Source organism: Macrobrachium nipponense, chromosome 32, assembly GCF_015104395.2.
Source record: "Macrobrachium nipponense isolate FS-2020 chromosome 32, ASM1510439v2, whole genome shotgun sequence".
NCBI lineage: Eukaryota > Metazoa > Arthropoda > Malacostraca > Decapoda > Palaemonidae > Macrobrachium > Macrobrachium nipponense.
The window spans coordinates 12578435-12605834 of record NC_061094.1 but is presented as its reverse complement, the minus strand read 5'-3'; the positions used below and the strand labels follow the sequence as shown (position 1 = coordinate 12605834).

The window sequence follows — 27400 nt, the reverse complement described above, 5'->3', positions numbered from 1 at the left end:
CATCTTCATTCTCTTAATTACCCTCATAATATCTTCAGCAGTCACTTCCACGAGCATTTTCAAACATACCAATACTTCAATCAGCTATGTCTCTTCTCTCGCTTCCATATTCAACAAATTGTCAAAGCATTCCTCTGTCAAGTCAGGACTAAAACCTCCTCAAACAGCACCTTTAATGGCGAAGTCACTTTTCTCATTCTTTACTTGCTTAGTTTCCTGAAAGTCTTCCCTTACGTTCTGTCCTTTTTCCTGTTTAGAAGCCTCCCTTTCCTCTGTCATCTTCACGCACGTGGTATTCCCTTGAACAGACTTTGATGTCCTTCGCTAAATTTCTAAGTTTCTCTGTCCCTCATCACACCTCGCTGTCTTTATCGCACGCTCCCTGCTAACACTATGATTTACTGCTCATGTATTCAATCAGTTTTTACGAATAACTTCGTTCGTTATCCAGTTTTTCCTCGTGTGTTCTGTCAGGCACACATATCTCAGTCACCCTCACAACTCTGTTGATTTACATATATATGTAAATGTTTAAGCGAATACCACCGGAAAAGAATAGGCAGAAATCCAAGCGCTTTCGTCTTTATTGAGACCAGTGTTGCCAACTGTAGGGTAATTACCCTACGCTTAAGGTAATCTGGGCAAAATCTTAGTGGGGCAATATTTTCAGGTGTAGGGTAATTGTAAGAAGGTAGGTTTACATCAATATGCTTATTAGTATTCATGATATTGCATGTAAATATAATCTAAAGATTAATTTATTATCATAGCCGCAGAATGGTGGGCCATTTACAGTTATGTAGGGTAATTTTTCGTCTCCTGTAGGGGGTGTGGGTTAGAGGGGTTGGCATCACTGATTGACACATCGTCAAGGAACGTTCCTTGACGATGTGTCAATAAAGACGGAAACGCTTGGATTTCTGCCCATCATTTTTCTCACTATTGGGTATTCGCTTATATAAAGTGAAGGTCACACGTGCATACTAATGTAATTTTTAAAGATATTATATAAGTTTATTGTTATATGATATGTATTATATATATATAGATATATATATATATATATATTAGCTAATATTATATATAAAAACGGTGTAATTTGCTGAAGCAGTGTTCCCAATCATCTACGAGCTCCTTACCCTATCTAGGCACTGAAATGACCCTACTTTCACTGTCATATTACCCTAGGCCCGGCCTTAAGATATAATTATTAATAAATTTGTTGTTCATTTGTTACTTTTAAATAAAATACAAGACAAGCATCTTGAAATTACCCAACTACATTTTGCTCAGATTTCGTGACATTACTCCGTTACCCTACAGACCCAGATTTGAGGCTGAATTACCCTATGCATAGGGTAATTACCCCACGGTTGGCAACACTGTGCTGAAGTTCTTGTTGACCGAATACCGCTGAAACGCAGCACTGGCTCCGGTAACTGGCAGGTCGCTGCTGAAAAGAATTCGTACTAACTGAAGAAGCTTTAAACAAAGTAGGTTTCTAAAACACTCACACTGAGCTTTCGCATGCTCATACTAATTGAAAAAGCTGTAATGAAGAATTGCGTACATTCAGTTGGATTTACTGAAAGTGTCAAGTACTACTTGAGACTATGAAAAAATTATAGTCACAGTGGGAGAAGGCGTTTTCAAATGTTCGAGCATGACTAGACCGAGTTGAGATGTTCCAAAGGACAGGTTACCGTTGGAAGACCCCACCTAATTTAACTGGAAAACATAGTCTCAGATTGAAAAACTGAAGATGTCAAGTACTGGAGACTAGTCACAGTAAGAACAGGGGCTCTCAAATCATCGAACATGACTAGACTGAGTTGAAGATGTCCCAGAGGACAGCTTCCCGTGGAAGACATCACCCAATTTAATTGGAAAACATAGTCTCAGATTGGAAAACGTCACCTCAGATACAAGATACGATGCAGAAGACGAGAATTAACAATGAAAAGACAAAACGTCACCTCAGATGCAAACTACGATGCAGAAGACGAGAATGAACAATGAAAAGACAACACACAGAGAAGAGATGAGACTCACCATGGCGACGAACACGAATGGACTGAAAACCGACTCGGGAACTCTCTTCCGATATTAGCAAAACCGTCCTGGGGAGACAGAGCGTGTCTTTATTTCAGCTGTGACGACGCTTCCTTTTGAAAAAAGGGGGGCGGGGTGGTGGCGCGCGCTTTGACGAGGGTCTTGTCTTTTTGTGCGGAATAATTGATACGAATGAGCGAGGGAAACAGAGACAAGGTCGATGTGCTCAGAGTCGCCTCCGCGAGATTTCTAGGGTTTCATTGAGCTGTTTTTGTTTATTTGTTTGTTTGTTAAGGAGTTATTCAGTCACCCTTTTCAAAAGCCTCAGGGAGAGAAAGAGAGGTAGTCATTTATGCAACGTTTACTCCTAAGGAGAGCGAGAGAGAGAGGGAAAGATAAGGAGTCATATAATTCAACTTTTTCCCTAAGGATAGAAAGAGAGAGAGAGAGAGAGATAAGGATAAGTAGTCATTTATAAATAGTAAACTTTTACTCCTAAGGATAGCAAGTGAGAGATAAGTAGCTATTTGTAAATAGTCAACTTTTACTTCTAAGGGGGAGAGAGAGAGAGAGAGATAAGGAGTCAGTTATTCAACTTTTTCTTCTAAGGATAGAGAGAGAGAGAGAGATAAGTAGTCATTTATTCAACTTTTACTCCTAAGGGAAGAGAGAGAGATATATAAGGAGTCACTTATTCAACCTTTTCTCCTAAGGATAGAGGGAGAGAGAGAGAGAGAGTGAAAGATGAGTTGTCCTTTATAAATAGTCAACTTTTACTCCTAAGGAGAGAGAGATGAGTCAGTCAACTCCTTCTCCTAAGGAAAGAGCAAATCTCCTAGAGCTCTTGACAATTAGCCTAAACCTCTTTAACACTGATTTCAAGCTATTACTGATGAACTAGCACCAAATTAAGTAACTTTTGGTCTTTCAAAATGGTCCAGAGTTTCCACTATTCACCGAACATGTGTTTTCGTTTATAAATGTTAAATTCCATATACCGCGCATGCGTGTGTGAATTATAATCACTTTCCCCATGAGTTATGGGAGATCTATAACTACACGTGTGTCTGTGTGTTTGTGGCTGGGTATTTGGAAGTGTAATACTTTCATGTGTAAAATGTATGAGAGGGACATACTGTCATACACGCACATAAATACGTATATATATAAATTAATGTATGTATATATACATATGAGTGTGTATTCATTTGCCACTAAAATATATTTTACACGACACACTCTTATAATACCTAATACGTCGCTCAGAGTAACCCATCATCGGTTGGAACTATAGGGTGACAGCGGGTCAGAGCTACATGAGCTACAGAAACCAGGAATATTTAGCAACGAGGTATGATAGAAGAATGAGAGCGGTTGATTTCTGTAGGTACTTCTGAGTAAATACAGGAAGCAAAGATACAGCTGTGTATACACAAAGTGATAAACACTGGCGACGTCTATGGCAGCTTGTTAGGAACGTACGAAAAGATTGTTGAGCTAGTTCTCATTTATGGAAGTGAAGTGTCGATGTTAAATGTAAATGGAAGGAAAATAGTTGAAGCTTTCGAGGTAAATATTCTTGTAGTATATGCGGTATGGGTAAATTTGCATTGAAAAGGTGAGGCGTACGGATATCCAGGGAAGAAGGCAGACGGGTCAAGGTATAGATAGATGGGTGTTAGATTAAAGTATGTGTAGATGGTTTAGTTTAGTGGAAAGAATGGAGATTTTTATGATGATGAAAAGACGTACTACAGTACCAGCGTTTGAGGAGGAAGGAGGAGACGAAGTTCTATAAAAAGCTGTGTATATGGAGTGGACCTGGCGATGGAGGGAGGCCAGTAGAAATGCATGGTGCAGTGTATGTAAAGGTGTTTGACACTGAGCTGATGAGCTTTGTGTATAGAGCTGCCGAGGTTGTAGAAGCTTATTATCCTTGGGGGTTTACCCACGATTCAGCACAACGGGTAGTTTTGTTTGTTTGATGTTTTTACATTGCTTGGAACCAGAGGTTATTCAGCGACGGGATCAACAGCTTTACGTGACTTCCGAACCACGTCGAGGGTTAGTTTCTATCACCAGAAATACACATCTCTCATCCCCTCAGTGGAATGCCCGAGAATCGGGCAAGCAGGCCGAGACCATACCGATCACGCCACTGAGGCGCTACAACAGGTAGTAAAGTAGCCTATACGCAATTGGCAGTGGTGGTGGTCAGATGGCTTCATGTTGGTTCCCGTGTCAACGGTTCGAGCCCGTGAGATGACGAACCACTTATCATTTATTATTAATCCCCTGTTGGTATATTGTGTGTGTGGGTTTGTGCGCCCAAACTATATTTCTTTTCTATTGTTTACGTCTAATCTGAACGTGTGGTTGCAGGGTGTCGCTTTAAGGTCACGAAGCATTACTGAGGGAGTCGCCCTTAAAAGCGCGTTCAGCCGAGGATTCGATACCAAAAAGCGTCTCAACCCAACCCGAGGCGGCAAGGACACCGATGCTGGAAAGAGGAAGTTTTCTCTCGCTTCCTGTGTCGCAGTTTCTCTTTCGTATATTAAAGTTTTTTCTATATTGGTAACAGACAGAAAAGAAATTTATTTGGACTAAGTGTGTGTGTGTGTGTGTGTGTGTGTGAGAGAGAGAGAGAGAGAGAGAGAGTTAGTCTAGGTGGATTTGCCCCAGTCAAACAGAATGAAAAAGCCCACTGAAGAATCATGAGCGTTTCGACCTCCCCAAAGTCATGCTGTGACTAAAGGCGAATGGTTTTTATGCCTTTCTTGCGCCTGTTCCCCTCAGTGACGAATGATCAGTTTTTCCAGTGGGTTTTCTCTTTCGAAAACTGTCTCTTTTGGATGAGTTTTGGTCCTCTGGATGACAAACAGCTGATATTTATAGTTCGCGTATTACCAACTTTAAACTAAGGGTCGTGTCATGTAACTGCTGATCTTGTTGATCTTGTTCGTAACGTAACACGTCACAGTTTTGTCATTATTGTCTAGACTTTGGCCTTAGACGACAGAACTTCTTGAGTATCGCCAATGTCAATGAAACGGCGCCATTATCGTGGAACGAGGCTGCAATAAATCAATATACGTCTAAGAGAGACTTAGCTCTGTTCTTCGTAGTTTTAGATTTAGCTGGCCTTATGCCAGCGCGGGTTCTTGCTCTTAGAGCAGCGTAATAAGGTATACCAAAGGAATAAGAGGCTACAGAGAACCTGTGGAGTTTGCTGCTTCTCGTCACCAAAGAACCTAAAGTTTGAATGATTTCATATAAAAGTTATCGCTGTGAAGAATTATTTTTTATTTTATTTACTTATATGTTTTTCAATATATTCCCTTACATTTTGCCCAGCGTATTCGGAGCTCAAGCATAAATCAGATGAGGACAGAATAAAACCAGTGGCACGTGTGGATGAACTCTGCTTGCCAGTTTACTATAGTAGATTCACATCAACCGTGCATTAATTGATGTCTAGGCCAGTCCCTTACGACGCTCCTGATTGGCTGTTGATAAGCCAATCACAGGGCTGGAAACTCTCAGTCTCTTCCGAGAGTTCACATGGGTAGGATCTATGTTCCACCTCTCCTGAGGGATACATCTTTCAAAAGTATCCCTCAGGCGAGGTGGAACATACATCCTGCCTATGTGAACTCTCGAGTGAGACAGAGTCTCCAGCCCTGTGATTGGTTTATCAGCAGCCAATCAGGAGCGTCGTAAGGGACTGGCTAGACATCAAATGCACGGGTGATGTGAATCTACTATAGAAAGTGAGGGCTCAATGCACTGCTATTCAAGCAGTGCAATATAGCCCCGAATTATCCCAGACAAGCTTCGTGATTTTATCCCCGACAGAGGCTGTCCTCACGGTCTAGGTATCGTATATCCTAGACCTAGACCATGGCTGTCCTTATCGGAGGCTGCGAGGCCTGTGAGTTCAGCAGAGCGTCGTGCTTGAAGTGCTCCTTCTTCGAATGTCTGGCTTCATTGGGAACCGTTCGCTACGGCTGACGGAGGCGAATGTCGCCCAAGGTTCAGAAACAAGATCGAATGCAAAGGCGTCTTCTTGCATTTGAGTGATTCTTCCAATTTCAATCTAAAATATATGTATGCATTTATAATATATATATATATATATATATATATATATATATATATATAAATATATATATATATATATATATTATATATATATATATAAATTATATATATATATATATATATATATATACTATTATATATATATAGATATATATAAATACAAAATAAAATAAACCGCTACAAAAGTCGGTGGGGACATTCCCGAAGTAGCGCGAAGTAGATATAAAACGACATATAAATCACGGTTTTCATGTCTGGTTTTCGTTTAACGTAAATAGGTTACTGTCTACTTTTGTTATGCCTTTCAGTATTTTAAATGTTTCTATTAGTTTTCCTCGCAATCGTCGTGTTTCTAAGCCATACATGTTCAGGCTCTCTAGTCGTCTTTGGTAACCCATTCGCCTGATGGATGCAATTAACTTTGTGGCTCTTGCTTGTACCTCTTCTAATCTATTTATGTCCTTTCTTAGTGCTGGTGACCAAAACTGCACTGCATATTCAAGATGAAGTCTAACTATTGATGTGTAGAGCTGCAGCACCGTTTCCTTGTTTCTGTACTTGAACTGCCTCTTTATGCATCCTACTAGTTTCTGAGCCTTCTTTTCAGCTTTTATGCACTGTTTTGTGGATTTTAAGTCCTTGGTAATAATGACTTCAAGGTCCTCTTCTTGTTCTACACTATTTATGTAATTTCCAAGCAGGATGTAGCTGGCATGAGGGTTGTTTGTTCCTAATTGTAACACTTCACACTTATCCAAGTTAAGAGGCATTTGCCATCTTTTTGACCACTCTCCTATTTTCATTAGTTCATTTTGTAAACTTTCCACTGTATATGGGTCTGCTGCATTTACATCTAGTTTGGTGTCATCTGCAAATTTGGCTACCCAGCTAGTTAAACTTAAATTAATGTCATTAATGTAAATCAAAACAAGAGAGGGCCTAGGGCAGAACCCTGGGGAACTCCGCTTGTTACAATTGTCCATTCTGATTCTTCGCCATTTTTCACGACTCTGTTTTCTAAAAGTTAGCCAGTCTTCGATCCAGTCTCCTATTTCTCATACAATTCCTAAAGCTCTAACTTTTGTCATTAGTCTCTTGAGTGGAATTTTGTCAAAGGCTTTTTGGAAATCTAAGTAAAGTATGTCTATTACTCTACTACTGTCGTAAATACCAAGCATGCTATGAAAAACTCCAAGAGTTGTGCTAGGCAGGATATGTTTTGTCTGAAACCGTGTTGGCTGTTTAACAACACGTTGTTTCTATCAATGTGCTCCACAATTTGATCTGCAATTATGGACTCAAAAATCTTACAAGGGACCGACGTTAGACAGGTTGGTCTATAATTTCCTGGCTCTTCTCTTGGACCTTTTTTTGTAAACTGGGGCCACATTACCTAGTTTCCATCCTTTTGGTGCCTTTCTTTGTTCTGCACTTTTTCTGTAGAGTTTATATAGGTGAGGAACTATCTCATTTTTTAGCACTTTAATTTTTCTTGGATGAATCCCATCCGGACCAGGAGATTTGAACTTGTCGAGTTTGTCATTTTTGTTTTTAATGTCCTCTTCTGTAATATTATTTTCCCCAACGGTTCTGCTCCTTCATATCTAATAGCAGGTTCCTGTATTGAGGTAGTGTCTTCCACTGTGAAAACACTAGTAAAAAACTTATTCAGTAACTCTGCTTTTTCTAAGTCTGAGTTCACCAGGTTACCTCTATTGTCCCTTAGGGGACCTATGCTATTTTCTTATTGGTTTCCTACTAGTAATATGTGCAAATAATTATTTTGGGTTTTCTTTACAAACTGATGCAAACCTCTTATCCTCATATATCTTTGCATTTCTTACTAATGTATCCGCCATTCTATAGAGTTCCGTATGCCTGCTTGCTTCTTCTGGTGTTGCGTTTTGGTTCATTGATTTGTGCAATCTTTCTCTTTTATTTTATTTTAAATTTCTCTGTTGAACCACTTAGACTGAGGGTTGCCATTTGTTAGTATTTGCCTTAATGGTATAGCTACATCCAGAGCGTTTTTCTGTATATTCCTCTAGAAAGGCTTCCCAGTAGGATAGCTGTCTCCTCAACGCAACGACTTCATTTACAGATCGAGAGAGAAATAAAAACGTTGACGAAAACGATAAGAAATGAGAAGGAATATCTTAACTTCGATTGAGGCACTATCTATGTGTATCTTCGATTGAGGCGCTGTTCTAAGTATATCCTCTACTGAGGTTCTATCTAAGTATATCCTCTACTGAGGTTCTATCTAAGTATATCCTCTACTGAGGTTCTATCTAAGTATATCCTCTACTGAATTCTACTAGTATATCCTCTACTGAGGTCTATCTAAGTGTAGCCCTCTACTGAGGTTCTATCTAAGTGGTATCCTCTAACTGAGGTTCTATCTAAGTGGTCCTCTACTGATGTTCTATCTAAGTCTTAAAATCTGAGTCCTAACTAGTTACCTCTCCACTGAGGTCTAACTAAGGTATATCTAAACTGAGGTTCTATCTAAGTCTATCCTCTACTGAGGTTCTAACTTAGTATATCCTCTACTGAGGTTCTAACTTAGTATATCCTCTACTGAGGTTCTATCTAAGTATATCCTCTACTGAGGTTCTAAGTATATCCTCTACTGAGGTTCTATCTAAGTATATCCTCTATTGAGGTTCTATCTAAGTATATCCTCTACTGAGGTTCTAACTAAGTATATCCTTAACTGAGGTTCTATCTAAGTGTATCCTCGATTGAGGCGCTATCTAAGTGGATTAGTTTGTAACCAAATATAAAATGCGTCAAAGTTTCGCCAGCGCAATTGAGTTATCTGTACAGCGTGCACGCCCCATGAAACTCTCAGCCTCGATCATGGCTAACTTTAACCTGAAATAGAATGAAAACTACCCAGGTTAGAGGGCTGCAATTCATTATGTTTGATGACTGGAGGTTGGATGACCAACATAGAAATTTGCAGCCCTCTAGCCTCAGAAGTTTTAAAAATCTGAGGGCGGACAGGCAAAGACATCTCATAGTTTTCTTTTTGTTTTCTTTTACAGAAAACTAAAAAATGAATTGATACCTGAAGATTTTTTTTTATCATTGTTGTTATGTAGACTACGGTATTCAGTGCCATCAAAACTTATCACCTACGTCTACCAGTTAGCGTATATATAATATATATATATATAGATATATATATATATATATATATATATATATATATATATATATATATATATATATGATATATATATATGTGTGTGTGTGTGTGTGTATGTACTATTTATATGCATGTATGTATTTAGATGAAGAACTAGAATTCAACTTATATTTGTACTTGCTAGAGCCTGTTATCCTTGAATTAAAAAATAAATGAATAATAGGTACCTGTCTAACCCAGGTCATGGCGTAGGGAGAAATAAAACACTCGAGCTTTTGGGCGAGAATATTCATTAATTAAATAATTGGCGTCAGCCGACAGATTACTATACACCTAGATAAACTTCAGGCCATGGCTCGGTCTATCATAAATATTCAAAAAGATGACCTTCAAGGTCCAAGGCTTAGAGTTTCATAGCCATACCATAAAACGTTGTATGAGACTGTGATATTTTCTCAAGTGGCTCTCAATAGCTTCTGATAATTTGTGGTCGAATTCTCCTCTTGTGAGAAAGGAAATAAAGATAGGAACAGGTTTAGTTATCTACGTTTCGACTCTCAATAATTGAACGTACAGAAAACAACGGTTTATAATACCTTCCATTCATTCAGAATATTTAATATCATGAACGTGCTTAATGGACCTTCAGAAGTTACAGTGTTTACAATGTTATTTTTACTTTTATTTAGGAAAATGACCATTTCATATAATTGTGATGTAATAGGCACTTTCCTTTTATTCAGAATATTTGACATCACAGCTCAGTAGTTCTAACCGTTTTTGAACCACTAAAAAAGCTACAGTTAACAATTTTCGATTACTCGGGGAGCTGGCCTACAAACTACTTTGATGTTGTTGATGTCCTTGTTGGGGAGTAGACAGGTGTATGAAAGAGCCTAAATAGGTCTGAAAAAAGGAGTTTTGCGTTGAGTTAAAGATACAGGAATTTTAGGAGAGGATATTTGTGATATATTTATTAGAATGAAAACGTAAAAAATAAATATTGAGCATGCTAATCAGTACAGAAAAATTATTTCTAATAAAATATAGCGTATTTATTTAAATTTTCGTTGGTTAAACAACGCTGTATTTGACCATAGATTTTAGCACGTTTTAATTTATTTGGTGTGCTGAATCTAAGTTATGTCTCTGTTCGATTATTTTGTGTTTCCACTTATAACTGAGAGTATATGAATGTTTAATTTCTGTCCCGTTTATTTGATCCTTGTTGCTTTAAATATTACTAAATTATGATTATTAATTACGAAGACCACTTTAGGAACATAATGTCTACAACTTATGCGTGAGGGGAAATTCTTGCAAGTGTTCCGAGTACGCTGGAGATCACGTCACGCCATGTGTTGTCTAGGAAAATTACCATTTCGCACTGATGTCAAGGAACCCGAGACTTCGAAAACATCTGGTCTGTTTCCAACGAGACCAGCAACTGAGACAAAATCACTCATGAAGCAGATTCAGTTCCTCTTCTTTGTGACGAGTCAGGAGTTGAGCAGCCGTCTTTTCCGACACGAAGGCCACGAAACTTGCCACATAACCGGCCACGAGGACCACGAACATCCCCTGAAAAAAGGACAAGGACCAGGTTGTTAACGTTACGAGGATTCCGTTTTTTATTTTTTTTAGAAGCGCTAACACTACTTGGAAGATTCGAAGAAGTGCCATTCATAAGTAGTTTTTATCAATTTGGAAATTCATGAAATAAATTTTGTTTTCGACAAGAATTATTCTTATTCCTGCAGACTCAAAAAACTTTGAAATTTTTTTTTATTTGTGAGCAATTAACTTCATTTAAGTACACACACACACACACACACACACACACACACACACACACACACACATATATATATATATATATATATATATATATATATATATATATATATACATATATTATATATGTGTTGATGCAATCCACAGTGATGTAAAATCCTTCTGTAGTTTTATAAAATAGATATTTCTTGTACAGGAACAGCTTTCGACCATCAAGAAATATATATTTTATGACACTACAGAAGGAGTTTACATCATTGTGGATTGTATCCCCATTTACTTAGAGGTACGTCATCATAGTACCTAGCTTCTGCATATGTATATTATATATATATATATATATATATATATATATATATATATATATATATATATATAATAAGTATATATATGTATGTATGTAAATAAAAGTAGAAGCCACGAAGGAAAGTGAAGCAATGGAGCGTGCTGCGAGACCTTTCGATTAGAGGTCCTTTACTTAGCAGCAAACTCCATCGTTCACTTTCCTTTGTGGTTTCTACCAAATTTTCGTGATTTAGTTATACGTATATACTATATATATATATATATATATATATATATATATATATATATATATATATATATATATATATATAGTGTATATATATTTATATATATATATATATATATATATATATATAATATATATAGTATAATATATATTTATATATATATATATATATATATATATATATATATATATATATATATATATTCATGGTCGTTATCATCAGTCTTAAGAGAACAGACCCGTTTGCAATTCATATTATTTCACTAAAATAAGGCGTTGAAAACTCTACATAAGGATTTCTTCCGCCAATGATACCACAGTATGGTATTACTGTTTGCAACCACTGTAGGAGCAGTGAATAATGTATAACCAACCTTAATTTCGTGAGTAATGAAGCTATATTATTGGAATATAGAATTCAGGTCAAAGGCCAAGCATTGGGACCAATGAGGTCACTCAACGATGAAATGGAATTTGAGAATGCAATGGTTTGAAAGGTGTAACAGGAGGAAATTCCAAGGCAGTTGCACAATGAATCAATTGTTAGGAGTTGGTGGACAGCAAGATGGAAGAAAGAGAATATGAAAGGAGGTACAGTGAAAAGAATGAAAGGGGTTGCAGCCAGGGTCCTTGAAGGGACGCTGCAAAGAACCAATAGGTAATGCATACAGTGTACTGTGTGAGGAGCACTGATGCCATTAAAGCTATATGGGGAACCTTCTTAGTAATTAAGGAACTATAGTAGAGTCACATCAACTGTGCATATAATGTCTAGGCCTGTCCCTTGCGACGCTCCTGATTGGCTGTTGATAAGCCACTCACAGGGCTGGGAACTCTCAGTCTCTTGAAAAAGTTCACATAGGCAGGATGTGTGTTCCACCTCTCCTGAGGGATACTTCTTTCAAAAGTATCCCTCAGTAGAGGTGGAACATACTTCCTGCCTATGTGAACTCTCTCGAGAGACTGAGAATTTCAAGCCCTGTGATTGGCTTATCAACAGCCAATCAGGAGCGTCGTAAGGGACTGGCCTAGACATTCTATGCACGGTTGATGCGAATCTAATATAGTGAACACTTCAGCTCGACTTGACTTTACCCACAAATCGTTCATGGACAGAGATTCCTGGACGGTGATCTTCGTCGGGGGACGCTTGCATGATCCCACGTTGGGGATTGCGTCGCTGATCCAGTACTCGTAGAGTCCTCCCTCGATTGCTCCTTTGATCCTGAAATGGAAGGCGTTTATCCCATTTCAGGCAGTGTAGCTTTATGATGCAGAAATTCAGCTGGGAAAGAAAAATTCCTCATGAGAATCTTAGTGAAATGACCTGGTTGCTTAAATCCTCTTATGAAAGTTTAATTGTAGAAGTTTGCTTTCTCTGAAGATGTGACTTATCTCGGAAAGTCTTCATTAGAAAGTGTTCATTCCAAATCTGTGTCTAAACTTTAGCTATAGTAAATGACTGATAATTATGTAGGCAAGATTCCTTTTGTGTTCACTAGGCCTAGAGGAACGATAAAGACTGCAGTGAGGGTTCAGGGGTGGAGCGTTGGAACCTGGACAATGGAATCTTGTTTAGAAATTGAATTTAGTGCTGAATAGATACAGAGGGCTTAACAAATAAATAATGAATAATGCATGTTATTTGTTCTTGTCATCCATCAAGTTTGTGGAAGTTCCATGTGTTGTGCTAAGAAATACAATATTTTATTACACTTATAAAATAAAACACAGAATAGGACATCACTGTAAATGAATCATGCTCTATTTTATGACTGCTATAAAGTATAAGGTCTAAGAACCGTTGTACTTTATTACAGTCATAGAATAATTAACCATGAATGTTCAATGACACCATAGTTGGAATTACATGTGATTATTGTGAGTTCGATGACAGAATCCATATTTAGTTTGTGAACGCCAGAATTCTGCAAAACGGATATTACTCTAACTTTATTTATTCAGCAGACTTTGAAATCATAATCTGCAAACCACTTTCCTTTCATACTGGCTTTTTAATTCATTTAACTAATCGAGCTCTTTCTTGGCTCTTTTTATACCATTCAGAAAACTCCCAGGAAAGCCTTTGAAATACTGTCCACAATAATCAAGAAATGAAGTCAATGAAAGGACGTCTGTCCCAATAGCATCCAAACTACCTTCTGTCCATGGCAATGCGAAGAGGACTGTTCTTTTGGAAGACCAGACTTAGGTGGGATTCCATGAAGCCTTCGCTCGAGGCATAGAACTTGCAGTTCCCTGAAAAAGACACCAAAATAAGTCGATGACTAGAAGTCATCTTCTGAAGCATCATCAACTTTATGTGCATTTATACACCAATAGTGAGAGCATACAGACAAATGTATACACACACACACACACACACACACATATATATATATATATATATATATATAACATATATATATAATATATATATATATATATATATATTTGTGTGTGCATTCAATATAACAAGAAAGCCCGCGTGCTTGAGAATATCATAAAATTCACTCACCCTCTTACGTGGATTTTTATCATATATATATATATATATATATATATATATATATATATATATATATATATATATGTAATGGGGGGATTCCCCCCCCCCATTATTCATTAGGTAAGCATGTGACACGAAACGAAGGCAAACCACACACAGCATTACACACAGCCTCTCTCTCTCTCTCTCTCGTCTCTCTCTCTCTCTCCTCTCTCTCTCGGCGGCAACTCTAGCGTCGACACCTCTCTCTCTCTCCACCTCTTTCTCTCCATTCTAACAGGTAATGAAAATGAGAGAGTCGCATCATAACATTAACATTTATTAACAATGAATAAATAATGGATAATCAATTAAGTAATCAAGTCTTACAGACTAACTCAAAAAACCCCGAAATAGTAAAATGTCTAATAGTAATCATTAGTCACCAAAAAAGTCTACACCCATCTGGGAACTCTTTGTCCCCCTCCATTTCCAGAATCGTCTGTTTCAAAGATACAGAACACATTCCGGTAAGTACACACATAAGATTAACAATCAATGACTAAATATTGGATATTATCATAAAAAATGTCAAACAGATAATAAGCCAGTCTTTGGCTAAAGTACTTCAACACTCTCCCAAGCAACCGGACCACTATAACACAGTTAATAAAAACTCCCCGGCGAACACCACGGCATCTTGCCTATTCATTGAAGACCCTCTGTCAAAAATCCTCCCATAGACTTGCGTATGAAACTATTTTTAAAGGGGTAAGAGGCGCACACGGGACATACGAACGCACAGTTCATTAGCGCCTCGCAACACTAGTTGCATCCAGTTTCACAAAGGCACTTTGAGAAGAGTTAATAAACTCAGTACATTGACTTGTCGAACTAAGCATTTTTATCTCACGCCATCCCTAGAAACTCATTGTTCAGCTACTCTCGGGTCGCCGCTCCTGCACTGTTCTCCACATTCCATAGGTCACAGAGAACACATGGACAATATATTATCAATCAAAAACCCTAGGCCTTACATATATATATATATATATATATGTGTGTGTGTGTGTGTGTGTGACTGGTAAAAACGTTGATTGGTAAAAATTTTCTGTTACAACAGAATTCCATCTAATAAAAGGAGCCCATGAAAACCCCAAAATATAGAAAGTAAGAATTATATTTGCTGTCTCTCTCTTCAGGTAGGTAATGAATGAGAGAAAAGTTACAGAAAAGGCAGTATTTTGTACCAATTTCAAAAAAATGGCTGTGCATGAGACATTTAGCCAAATGGAAGACAATTTAGATGATATTCTAACATTTTGGGATAATGGGTGGGTCAATTTCAACGAATTCCTGTCAAAATTAAATGCATTAGTGGCCCACATCAAATTTTAAGTTGAATAGGAAACACAACAAAATTCCCTTTCTTGATGTTTTGATAATTAGAAAATGACAGAATACAAATTTACCATATACAGAAAACCAATATTCTCCCTTTCATACATTCACTACTTTAGTTGACATGACATTTCTATCAAGATAGGCATATCCAGCAATCTATTCTTAAGAGCCTTACAAATTTGTTCCCCAGATTTCCTGGATAAGGAATTTGAACTAATTTTTATGCAGCTTTCATCTTTAAGGTACCTTGACCATATAATTGAGAAAGCAATTCATAAGGCAAATATAATGTTCTACTGATCCCCTCAAGACAAGACCAGAGAGACACCCAACAATAAAATGAAAACTTCATATATGGACAGGATTGATTAAGACGGTGACAAAGACTCTCGGAAAATCTAACCCTTTTGCCTTTACCTACCCAAATACCCTAGCTAAATCTCTGATTAACGTCCAACAAAAGCCAATCCCCAAAGACACTGGAGTACATAAAATCCCATGCCTGGACTGTGACCAATCTTATACTGGTTTTACAGGTAAATCACTTCCCCAGAGATTAATACAACTTAAACTGTCAGTTAGGTATGGACAACAGAGCTCAGCTATTTTTAACCATATAACTAACCATACCTACATAATAAACTGGAATTTGTCACATATAATTTATAGCAGCAAATGTCTGTACAAAAGCCAGATGGTGGAGTCAGCCTTGATTAAATAACGACAGGTAATGAACATTGCAAAGGGCGCCTCTGATATCATAGATAAGATCTTCCTTCAACCAAGAAATCATGAACTGGGGTGACCTAGTTAAACAGGTAACCTGTTCATGGATCTCTTGGTATAAATATTCCTTTTCTGTAACTTTTCTCATTCATTACCTACCTGAAGAGAGAGACAGCAGTCTCTGAAATATGTATACAATTACACACATGCTCAAAGAACAGCTGTTGTTGGCTGGAGCTAAGCATTACTGCTCAACAATATAATATTGCATTGTACTTTGGGTCAAACTGACACAAACCTCAAGAGTTGAACTCAGCCCCAAGAGCCACAGCAGAAGACCAGCAGCAAAACCTACTTACCTTTGTGCATGTAGTCCTCCGTCAGAAACAATTTCATCATGAGGAAAGGTGCCAGGAAGACGTGGTCACCCCTCGAGACCAATTTATCGACTACAGGTACGAAGCCTGGAACTGGTATTAGCCTGTAATGGCCTCTCTTCCCGGCCTCTGCCACGTCATGGAATATGCCCGACTCTGCTGCCTGTTTTCGTGAAGAACAGGTGGATTAGGTTATACAAAGCTTGAACATTAATAGAGAGATCATATACTAACGTGTAGGTGACACTGGATCCTCACGAGCGATCATTGTATACCTGAAAGGTTTCCTTGCTTCTCACTCACCCTTAGAGGTATCTATACTTGGGGCATTCCACAATTTCCACCTTATACATATGTTTACAAAGTGCAAACAGCATTTCTCATTGTATCAATTTAATTCACGCCAGCAACCTCTTTTTTCCTCAACTGACAAGGTGCGCAAATGAAAGGAAAAAGGAAAAATTCCTTACCGATATAATCTGCGTCTGAGCGGTGTTCGCAAACTGTATGATGGTGAGCGATTCGTCTTCTACCATATCCCGCCAGGTCTGGTATGGCTCTGATATGTACCTCACAGCCAACAGCGACATGAGGTTGGACTTGTACGAAGCGAAGATGACGAACACTGCCAGAGCCCAGAAGCAGACCATGACGCGCTCCCACGCCAGGCTCTGTCTGTCCTCCACATCTGCAAAATTTAAGTCAAGCGACATCTGTTTTAATATCTCTCACCTTACATGTTGCTGCAACGCCATCTATGATGTTTCCATTTCTGAAATTGCTTACTTACTGTGACCCCTTACATTCCCTATACTGTACCTTCGTTCATATTCTCTTCCTTCCCATCTTTACTCTCCACCCTCTCTCAACAATTGTTTGGACATTATTTTCAGCGTTGAATGACCTCATAGGTCCCTGCGCTTGGGTTCTCGCCTAGATTGTTTATTCCAGTTTCAATGACACTATATCGCCCGTCGCTTGTAGTAAGTCAGACTCAATTGCTTTCTGGCTTATCATTCTCGACTCCATTAATTCTATGACTTCAATTTGTAATTCGAGATTATCACAATCTCCTATGAAGCCCATCACTGTTCAAGTAATTATACAACCAAATCAGTTTCTAATTATCAGGTGAAGTGGTTCATAATAAAATTATTATAGTTATTCACTCAGTAATTAACATCACATGAAACTCATCATAATTATGTGCCAGAATATGTGATGCTGCAAGATTAACATAATTGTTTTGTATGTAATAAGGAACTGGCTCATAGCAGTAGGAGACACATACACACAGGCACATATACAAACATAATTATGCAATACACCTACACATATATGTAAATAAATATGAGACATACATACTTATATATATGAATATGCACACATGTATACATGACTGGTAAAAATGTTCTGTTACAACTGAATTCCATCCATTAAAAGGAGTCCATAAAAATGCCAAAATATAGAGAGAAAATACTATATTTCAGGCAGATGAAGAGGTAAGTTACAGAAAAGATGGAATTTATACCAGGAGATCCATCCACAGTTAAGCCAATTTAGGTCACTCCCACTGATAATCCTTCTTTAATCCTCTTAAGCGTTTGTTGAATGAAAAATTTATCAGTGACATCTGAATCCCGTGTGGCCTTTGAGATGTACATTATCTGTCTCTGTGTAATCAAGGCCGATTCTATCATCTGACTCTTGTACTGACAGTTGCTGCTATAAATTATATGTGACAAATTACGTTTTATTCTGTGGTTATGTTTATTTATATGGTTGAAAATAGCTGAGTTCTGTTGTCCAGACCTAATGACCATTTATGTTGTATTAATCTCTGGGGAAGTGATTTTCCTGTTAAACCGATGTAAGATTGGTCACAGTCCAAGCATGGGATTTCGTAGACGCCTGTGTCCTTGGGGGAAGTCTTTTGTTGGACGTTAATCAGGGATTTGGCTAAGGTGTTTGGGTAAGTAAATGCAAAAGGGTTAGATTTTCCAAGAATCTGGGTTGCTGTCTTAATCCTCTCCAGGTGAGGAATTTTTATTTTATTGTTGGGTGTCTCTCTGATTTTGTCTTGAGGGGAGTTGGTAGAAAATTATGTTTGCTTTGTGAATTGCTTTCTCAATTATATGGTCAGGATACCTTAAAGACGAAAGGTGCTTACGAATTAGTTCAGATTCTTTTTCCAGGAAATCTGGGGAAAAAATTTGTAAGGCTCTTAAGAATAGGTTGCTGGCTACGCCCATCTTGATAGGAATGTCGTGATAGCTAAAGTAGTGAATGTATGAAAGTGAGAACGTTGGTTTTCTGTGATATGGTAAATTTGTATTCTGTCGTGTCTCTGATTATTAAAACATCAAGCAAAATAATTTTGTTGTCTGTTTCCCATTCAAATTTAAATTTGCATGTATTTTACATGCATACATATTTACATATGCATTAAGCTAAAAATGTCCTTTAATATCTAATTCGCTCTACCTCAGAATCAATATATTTTCATATATTTTAACTGAAGGGGAATTTTTAGTTAATGATAATTTCGTCGGCTCCCGGGCACGAACCTAGTAACCAAGAAATCGGGAAGTTCAGTGAAGTGCCTTGAACCACACAGCTACCATGAGAGTTCAAGGCGCTTCACTGTACGTCCTGAGTTCTTGGCTCTATGGTTCGCGCCCGGGAGCCGACGAAACTAAAATTCCCCTTCAGTTAACATATATGAAAATATATTAATTCTGAGGTAGAGTGAATTAGATATTAACCCTCTTACGCCGATTGGACGTTTTAAACGTCGAGTCAAAATGTCTCCTGTATGCCGATTGGACGTATCATACGTCGGCTCAAAAAAGTTTTTTTAAAAATTCGCGGAAAAATACTTATAGGCCTACCAGCCGAAAACTTTTGTATCACGCGCCTTGGGGGATGCTGGGAGTTCACGGATCAAGGTGTTGTTTTGTTTACAATCGCTACGCAGGCGCGCAAGCGCGAATTTCTTTCTTATCGCACTAAAAAGTATCAGTGACACATATCAAAAATTATTTTGTCACTTTGACATAATTTTTGCACCATTTTAAATTATCCTTTACATGAAGTATTATATATGAAAATGTGCGCAATTTCATGTAAAATACAACAAAAAAATACTCATGATTGTAGCTTTTATCAGTTTTGAAATATTTTCATATAAATAACGATAAGTGCAAAAATTTCAACCTTCGGTCAACTTTGACTCTATCGAAATGGTCGAGAAACGCAATTGTAAGCTAAAATTCTTATATTATAGCAATATTCAATCATTTGCCTTCATTTTGCAACAAATTGGACGTATCTAGCACAATATTTCGATTTATGGTGAATTTATGAAAAAACTTTTTCCTTACGTTCGTGCGATAACTCTTCCGATAAATTTTTTCGTGCGATTGTCCTAATGTTTGCACCCTTTTAAATTTGCCGTTACATAAAGTTTTATATATGGAAATGTGTGCAATTTCATGCACAATACAACAAAAAACAACCCATGGTTGTAGCTTTTATCAGTTTCGAAATATTTTCATATAAATAACGTTAAGTGCAAAAATTTCAACTTTCGGGGCGGTCAACTTTGACTCTACCGAAATGGTCGAAAAACGCAATTGTAAGCTAAAAACTCTTTATTCTAGTAATATTCAATCATTTACCTTCATTTTGCAACGACTTGGAAGTCTCTAGCACCATATTTCGATTTATGGTGAATTTATGAAAAAAAAAAACATTTTCCTTACGTCCGCGCGGTAACTCTTCCGAAAAAATCAGACTTTTTTTTTGTGCGATTGTCGAAATGTTTGCACCATTTAAAATTAGCTGTTACATAAAGTTTTATATATGAAAATGTGCGCAATTTCATGTAGAATACAACTAAAAATGTTGTAGCTTTTCTCTTTTTTCGAAATATTTGCATATAAATCACGATAAATAAAAAAAAATCACGTTCGGTCAAATTTGACTCTACCAAAATAGTTGAAAAACGCAATTGTAAGCTAAAACTCTTACGGCCTAGTAATATTCCGTCATTTTTCTTCATTTTGAAACAAATTTGAAGTCTCTATAACAATATTGTGATTTATGGTGAATTTTTGAAAAATATATTTACCTTCACTCCGCGCGCTGATTCGCGGCCGCAAGTCTCCGAAATACGTACATCGCATTATCCTAATATTTGATCCTTTTCATATTAGCCGTTTTATAGAGTTTCATATATCAAAATGTGCGCAAATTCATGAAAAATACAATAAAAAATAAGTGAAGGTTGTAGCTTTTTCCATCTCCGAAATATGTGCATATAAAAAAATATATATATAAAAATTTCGACATTCGGTCAAATTTAACTCGTCCGAAATGGTCGAAATCTGCAATTCTAATCTAAAACTCTTACAGTATCGTAATATTAAATCATTTGTCTTAATTTTGAAACAAATTGGAAGTCTCTAGAACAATATTTAGAATTACGGTGAATTTTTGAAAATAACATTTTTTAACGTCCGCACGTTACGAATTCGTACATCATTTTGTGATAATATATTTCCGGTGTTGCTTTTATTGTTTTACTATGTATTATATATCAAAATGATTGCAATTTAGTGTACAATACAACGAAAAAAAATGTAACTCGTTAGCTTTGACCGTTTTTTGCACAGCGTGATTTGAATACAATTATCTATGAATTTTTTTTTTTGCTACCATATCTCGCATTAACTACATATGATAATGATATTATTTTTCCTTTCTGATGATTGCATACTAAACTTCAGGTAATGACAAAAAAATAAGCCAAAAATGAACTCTTAATCTTCAAAACTAAGCGCGCTGTGATTTTTTGAAAATATTATTTTTTCCGCTTCCGCGCTCACTCCAAACCGGCGCCGGCATACAGAAGAGGTTTTGATTTTTAGGGCTTCGGCGTAAGAGGGTTAAAGGGCATTTGTAGCTTAATGCGTATCTATGAATCACGGAGATGTGATCAGACTCCTATATAGCTACATATATGTATATATGTACACATATGACTGGTAAAAATGTTCTGTTACAACAGAATTCCATCTAATAAAAGGAGCCCATAAAAACACCAAAATATAGAGAGAAAAGTACTATATTTCAGAGACTGCTGTCTCTCTCTTCAGGTATATGAATGAGAAAAGTTTACAGAAAAGGTGGTATTTATACCAAGAGATCCATCCACAGGTAAGCCAATTTAGGTCACCCCCGCTGATAATCTTCCTTTAATCTTCTTAAGTGTTGGTTAAATGAAAACCTTGTCGATCACATCTGAAAACCATGCTCCTTTTGAGATGTTCATTACCTGCCTCTCCTTTATTAAGGCCGATTCCATCATTTGACTCTTGTACCGGCAGTTGCTGCTATAAATTATACGTGACAAATTCCAGTTTATTCTATGGTTATGTTCATTTATATGGTTGAAAATAGCTGAGTTCTGTTGTCCATACCTAACTGACCGTTTGTGTTGTATAAATCTCTGGGGAAGTGATTTTCATGTAAATCCGATGTAAAATTGGTCACAGTCCTGGCATGGGATTTCATAAACCCGTTTCCTTGGGGAATGTCTTTTGTTGGACATTAATCAGGGATTTGGCTAAGGTGTTTGGGTAAGTAAATGCAAAAGGGTTAAATTTTCCAAGGGTCTGATTCACTGTCTTAATGCTGTCCAGGGAAGGAATTTGTATTTTATTGTTGGGTGTCTCTTTGGTCTTGTCTTTTGGGGGTCGGTAGAAAATTATGTTTGCTTTTTGAATTTCTTTCTCAATTATATGGTCAGGATACTTTAAAGATGAAAGTTGCTTACGAATTAGTTCAAATTCTTTTTCCAGGATATCTGGGGAACAAATTCGTAAGGCTCTTAAGAACTGGTTGCTGGCTACACCTATCTTGATAGCAATGTCGTGATAGCTAAAATAGTGAATGTATGAAAGTGAGAACGTTGGTTTTCTGTATATGGTAAATTTGTATTCTGTCGTGTCTCTGATTATTAAAACATCAAGAAAAGGAATTTTGTTGTCTGTTTCCCATTCAACTTTAAATTTGATGCTGGGCACTAATGTGTTTAATTTTGAAAGGAATTCATTAAAGTTGCCCCACCTATTATCCCAAAATGTTAGAATATCATCTACATATCTCATCCGCAGCATGTTTTTGGGTTTTATTGCATTTATTACTGTAGTTTCAAAGTATTCCATGTACAGATTGGCTAAAACAGGAATTAAAGGACTACCCATACTACACCCGAATTTTTGCTTATAGAATGATTCCCCGAATGAAAATACGTTATTAGATGCACATAATTCAACTAACTATTATTTTGTCAAGCGTCAATGGGAAATGATCTGAATAGGGGGATAATTTTTCCCTCAAAAAACTGAAGAACGTCCTGTATTGGTACTTTTGTAAACAGGAAATCTACGTCAAGGCTTAAAAGTTTTATGTTGTGAAGTGGTATATGTGCTTCTCTGAATTTGTGACAAAAATCTTCCGAATGTTTAATGTGACTGGGAGAAAAAGTGCCTAAAAAAGGGGAAAGGAGGCCAGCTAACCATTTCAATTACAAAATTTCTAAATGGTTAGCTTTAAAGTATCATGACAATATAACTGAGAAAGCAATTCACAAAGCAAACGTAATTTTCTACTGACCCCCTCAAAACAAGACCAAAGAGACACCCAACAATAAAATAAAAATTCCTTCCCTGGACAGCATTAAGACAGTGACTCAAACCCTCAGAAAATCTAACCCTTTTGCATTTACTTACCCAAACACCTTAGCCAAATCCCTGATTAACGTCCAACAAAAGACATTCCCCAAGGAAACAGGGGTTTATGAAATCCCATGCCAGGACTGTGACCAATCTTACATCGGATTTATAGGAAAATCACTTCCCCAGAGATTAATACAACACAAACGGTCAGTTAGGTATGGACAACAAAACTCAGCTATTTTCAACCATATAAATGAACATAACCATATTGGTCACATATAATTTATAGCAGCAACTGCCGGTACAAGAGTCATATGATGGAATCGGCATTAATAAAGGAGAGGCAGGTAATGAACATCTCAAAAGGAGCATGGGTTTCAGATGTGATCGACAAGGTTTTCATTCAACCAACGCTTAAGAAGATGAAAGGAAGATTATCAGCGGGGGTGACCTAAATTGGCTTACCTGTGGAAGGATCTCTTGGTATAAATACCACCTTTTCTGTAAACTTTTCTCATTCATATACCTGAAGAGAGAGACAGCAGTCTCTGAAATATAGTACTTTTCTCTCTATATTTTGGTGTTTTTATGGGCTCCTTTTATTAGATGTACACGTGTGCGCGTATATACAGTGAAATCAATAACGCTTAATCAAGTGTCTGAGACTAAAACTATCATTATGAAACTGATATATTCTAATTCATATTAAATTTTATAAAATAGCATAACTTTTATTAGTCCCTACATCCAAGCTAATATTGAATATTCTAAAAAGATCAATGAACTAACACGGCTGGACAAAAAACGTGCATCTAAGCGTCATCAGGCCACTTCATAACTGATCCCTAATAGAGAACAAAAGCAAAACGGATTGCGAGGAATGAGATGCAACCGATTTCGAGACTTCTTCTTGCCTTGTTGGAAGATGATGCGGATGTAAGTGGAATATCCTGGGCCACCACCGAAGGGAATTTTCCTCTCAATCATCCCGAGCAGTTTAGTAACGACAACTAAGGCCAGCAAGGACACGAAAGTCATCAGCCACACTAGAGGGCCCAGAGGCATGACGAAGCTCCACTCGTTCACCTCCGTCCGGCCTCTTCTGCCCAGAATTTTGACGTTGTCCACAAGAAGAGGAAAGGAAAAGTCGACCGCCACTGACCGGTCGTAAGTGATAGCGAACGGACCGAGAGCCAAGTCAACTTCCTGCCGATCAAAAGAGGAAGAAGATGAGGTTCCGAGCGAGATCTTGGGCTGAGAAATATCTGTAATTTTTCGTGGTTAATTTTTTTGCAAAAAAGGAACAATAGAGATGAATTAAAATAAACATTTTGAAGTAACATAAAGTTAACCTAAATAATGAGTAATACACAATTAAGGGAATAAAGCTTTGCACCTCATAAACAGTGTAGTGTGCTCAAAACTATGTTTGTGGAGTAAGCACTTAGAAACCAGGAACCATCTGCGCTTTCTATTCGTCTCTCCCGTAGATTCGTGAAGTGATTGCGGGATGTTCAACACCAGGAATGGAATCTTATCTCGAAGTTATTGCAGCCAAGTGTAATTATTTTGTTATGACAGATTTTTGCATATAGTATAAATTGATATAAATACTATAAGCGTATGTACTACGTGCATGTGACTGTTAAAACACAATACTGTTAGTTATTAGTTAGTACGTATATCTTAGTTTTACCAGACCACTGAGCTGATTAACAGCTCTCCTAGGGCTGAACCGAAGGATTAGATATTTTTACGTGGGTAGGAACCAATTGGTCACCTAGCAACGGGACCTACAGCTTATTGTGGGATCCGAACCACATTATATCGAGAAATGAATTTCTATCACCAGAAATAAATTCCTCCGATTCCGCATTGGCAGAGCCGGGATTCGAACTTCGGACCGCCGAATTGGCAACCGAGCGCGAAAACCACTCGTCCAACGAGGAACTAACAGAATACTGTGATGAAGGCAACTAATATATATATATAGATATATATATATATATAAAATATATCTATATATATATATATATATATATATATATATATATATATATATATATTTTTGTGTGTGCGTGAGTATACTTCCCCAAGGGGGCGTGGTGTCAGAAGGTGTGAGCCTTCTCTTCAGAGCATATTTACAAAATGACATTCCCCATGTCCTTTGTAACCATGTTTGTCAGCTCGTATCCGTAGAACAAGCCAGTATTAGTGGTATCCTGTCTCTTTGGTGTAGACTTATGAAGAATTTCAGGGAAAAAGTTTGCACCTTCCATGTTTAAAACTTTGTTTATTGTTTGTTTGTTTGTTTTAAATTACGCGCCAAACGGTGCCAATGATAAACAGTTATTTCGCAGACCGTTTCTCACCTTCCGGATGACCATGCCCACCATACCGTTCCAGGAGCCATTGGGGAGCAGAGACCCAAAGGAGCCATCAGGAGGCTGAGCTATGCTGTATCTGTTGGATGAGGAACTCTTTCATTAGATCTTAGTCTCTATGCAAAGGAAAGAAACACTAGAAATACAACAGTATATGCCACTTATAAACCTTCTAGTCAGTATTTTAGGGAGCCTGATCAATTTCCATTTTACAGGAAGACGTTTTCTTAACTACTCGAACATCCTCTCAGGGCCAGAAAGTCTCGAGAGAGTTCACATAGTCAGGATGTATGTTCCACCTCTCTTGAGGATGACATGTCTATAACATCCTCAAATGGGGTCCCAAATGCTGAACTTTAGTAGATTCACATCAACCGTGCATCTGATGTTTAGGCCAGTCCATTACGACGCTTCTGATTGGTTGTTGATAAGCCAATCACAGGGCTGGAAACTCTCAGTCTCTCGAGAGAGTTCACATGTGTAGTATCTATTTTCCACCTCTCCTGAGGGATACGCCTTTCAAAAGTATCCCTCAAGAGAGGTGGAACATACATCCTGCCTATGTGAACTCTCTCGAGAGAGACTGAGAGTTTCCAGGCCTGTGATTGGCTTATCAACAACCAATCAGGAGCGTCGTAAGGGACTGGCCTAGACATCAGAGTGAATCTACTATAGTTCACTACTCTTATAAAACTGGTGAACTCGGCCGGAGAACTTACGTGAAGTTGACTCGGTGCGCCAGCAGTTCCAGCAACATCAGAGAAGGACCATAAAAAGTAGTCGTCGATGTTCCATTGTCCGTCTGCGTCTTCTTGGCAAAGAGATAAGGAGACAGGCCCTGGGCAGCCACAACAAGATGCGCGTTGTTGGTGAACCTGTAGGATGGGAATATTCTTTAGGCGTGATCGTGTTGAATTAAGCTGAATTCTTGACTGACATGAACATGAGAAAAAAGAAGTTAAGCGTATCTTAGTCTAACCAGACCACTGAGATGATGAAAAGCTCTCCTCCTAGGGCTGGCCCGAAGGATTAGGTATTTTGACGTGGCTAGGAACCAATTGGTCACCTAGCTTATTGTGGGATCCGAACCACATTATATCGAGAAATTAATTTCTATCACCAGAAATAAATTCCTCTTAATTCCACGTTGGCAGAGTGGGGAATTGAACTCGGGACTGCCGAATCAGTAGGCGAGCACGTAAACCACTCGTCCAACGAGGAACTAGAAGCCCTTGCCACGAACCTTGACAGGCAGTTTCGAGCCCAGGGCTAAAAGGGAGAGAGAAACAAGGGACAAGAAGAGAGTGAGTGAGGAAATCCACATTAGAGGAACAGAATTCCTAAACGCCTTACTTTAAGGTAATATCCCGCCACTGACCAGAGGCAAAAGCATTTTTCTTAAGGAATAATAATTACCTATTGACAAACTAGAAGACATTTGCCACCCGACCTCTGGGAAATGTTTAATGTACAGATTGGTAAATTTGCCGGCGATTTAGAATTTTCAAAAATTGGAGACAACATTAGCTTGTTTTATGATGTCACATGCTGCAGTAGTCAAAGGATGGAACGATTAGGATTTAAAAGAGAAATATATAAGTAGTCCTGTAGTGAATCACGGAATAAAATTATGAATAATTTTACC

The 27400-nt window shown here is 37.7% G+C and overlaps 2 protein-coding genes across 3 annotated transcripts in view; one reads left to right on the top strand and one right to left on the bottom strand.

Moving 5' to 3' along the window:
• The window catches only part of LOC135207224 (B9 domain-containing protein 2-like), an 81947-nt gene that overhangs the window by 9948 nt on the left and 44599 nt on the right, over nucleotides 1-27400 (top strand). The window lies entirely within an intron of this gene.
• LOC135207363 (glutamate receptor ionotropic, delta-1-like) overlaps nucleotides 10367-27400 on the bottom strand; it is a 37773-nt gene continuing 20739 nt past the window's right edge. Inside the window, exons 2-8 of the mRNA XM_064239091.1 lie at nucleotides 25744-25834; nucleotides 24286-24577; nucleotides 17099-17316; nucleotides 16611-16791; nucleotides 13793-13892; nucleotides 12729-12858; nucleotides 10367-10888 (exon numbers count right to left, since the gene is read on the bottom strand). Of these exons, the coding sequence (XP_064095161.1) occupies nucleotides 10766-10888; nucleotides 12729-12858; nucleotides 13793-13892; nucleotides 16611-16791; nucleotides 17099-17316; nucleotides 24286-24577; nucleotides 25744-25834 (1135 nt within the window). The 3' untranslated portion in view covers nucleotides 10367-10765. The remainder of the gene's footprint in view (nucleotides 10889-12728; nucleotides 12859-13792; nucleotides 13893-16610; nucleotides 16792-17098; nucleotides 17317-24285; nucleotides 24578-25743; nucleotides 25835-27400) is intronic.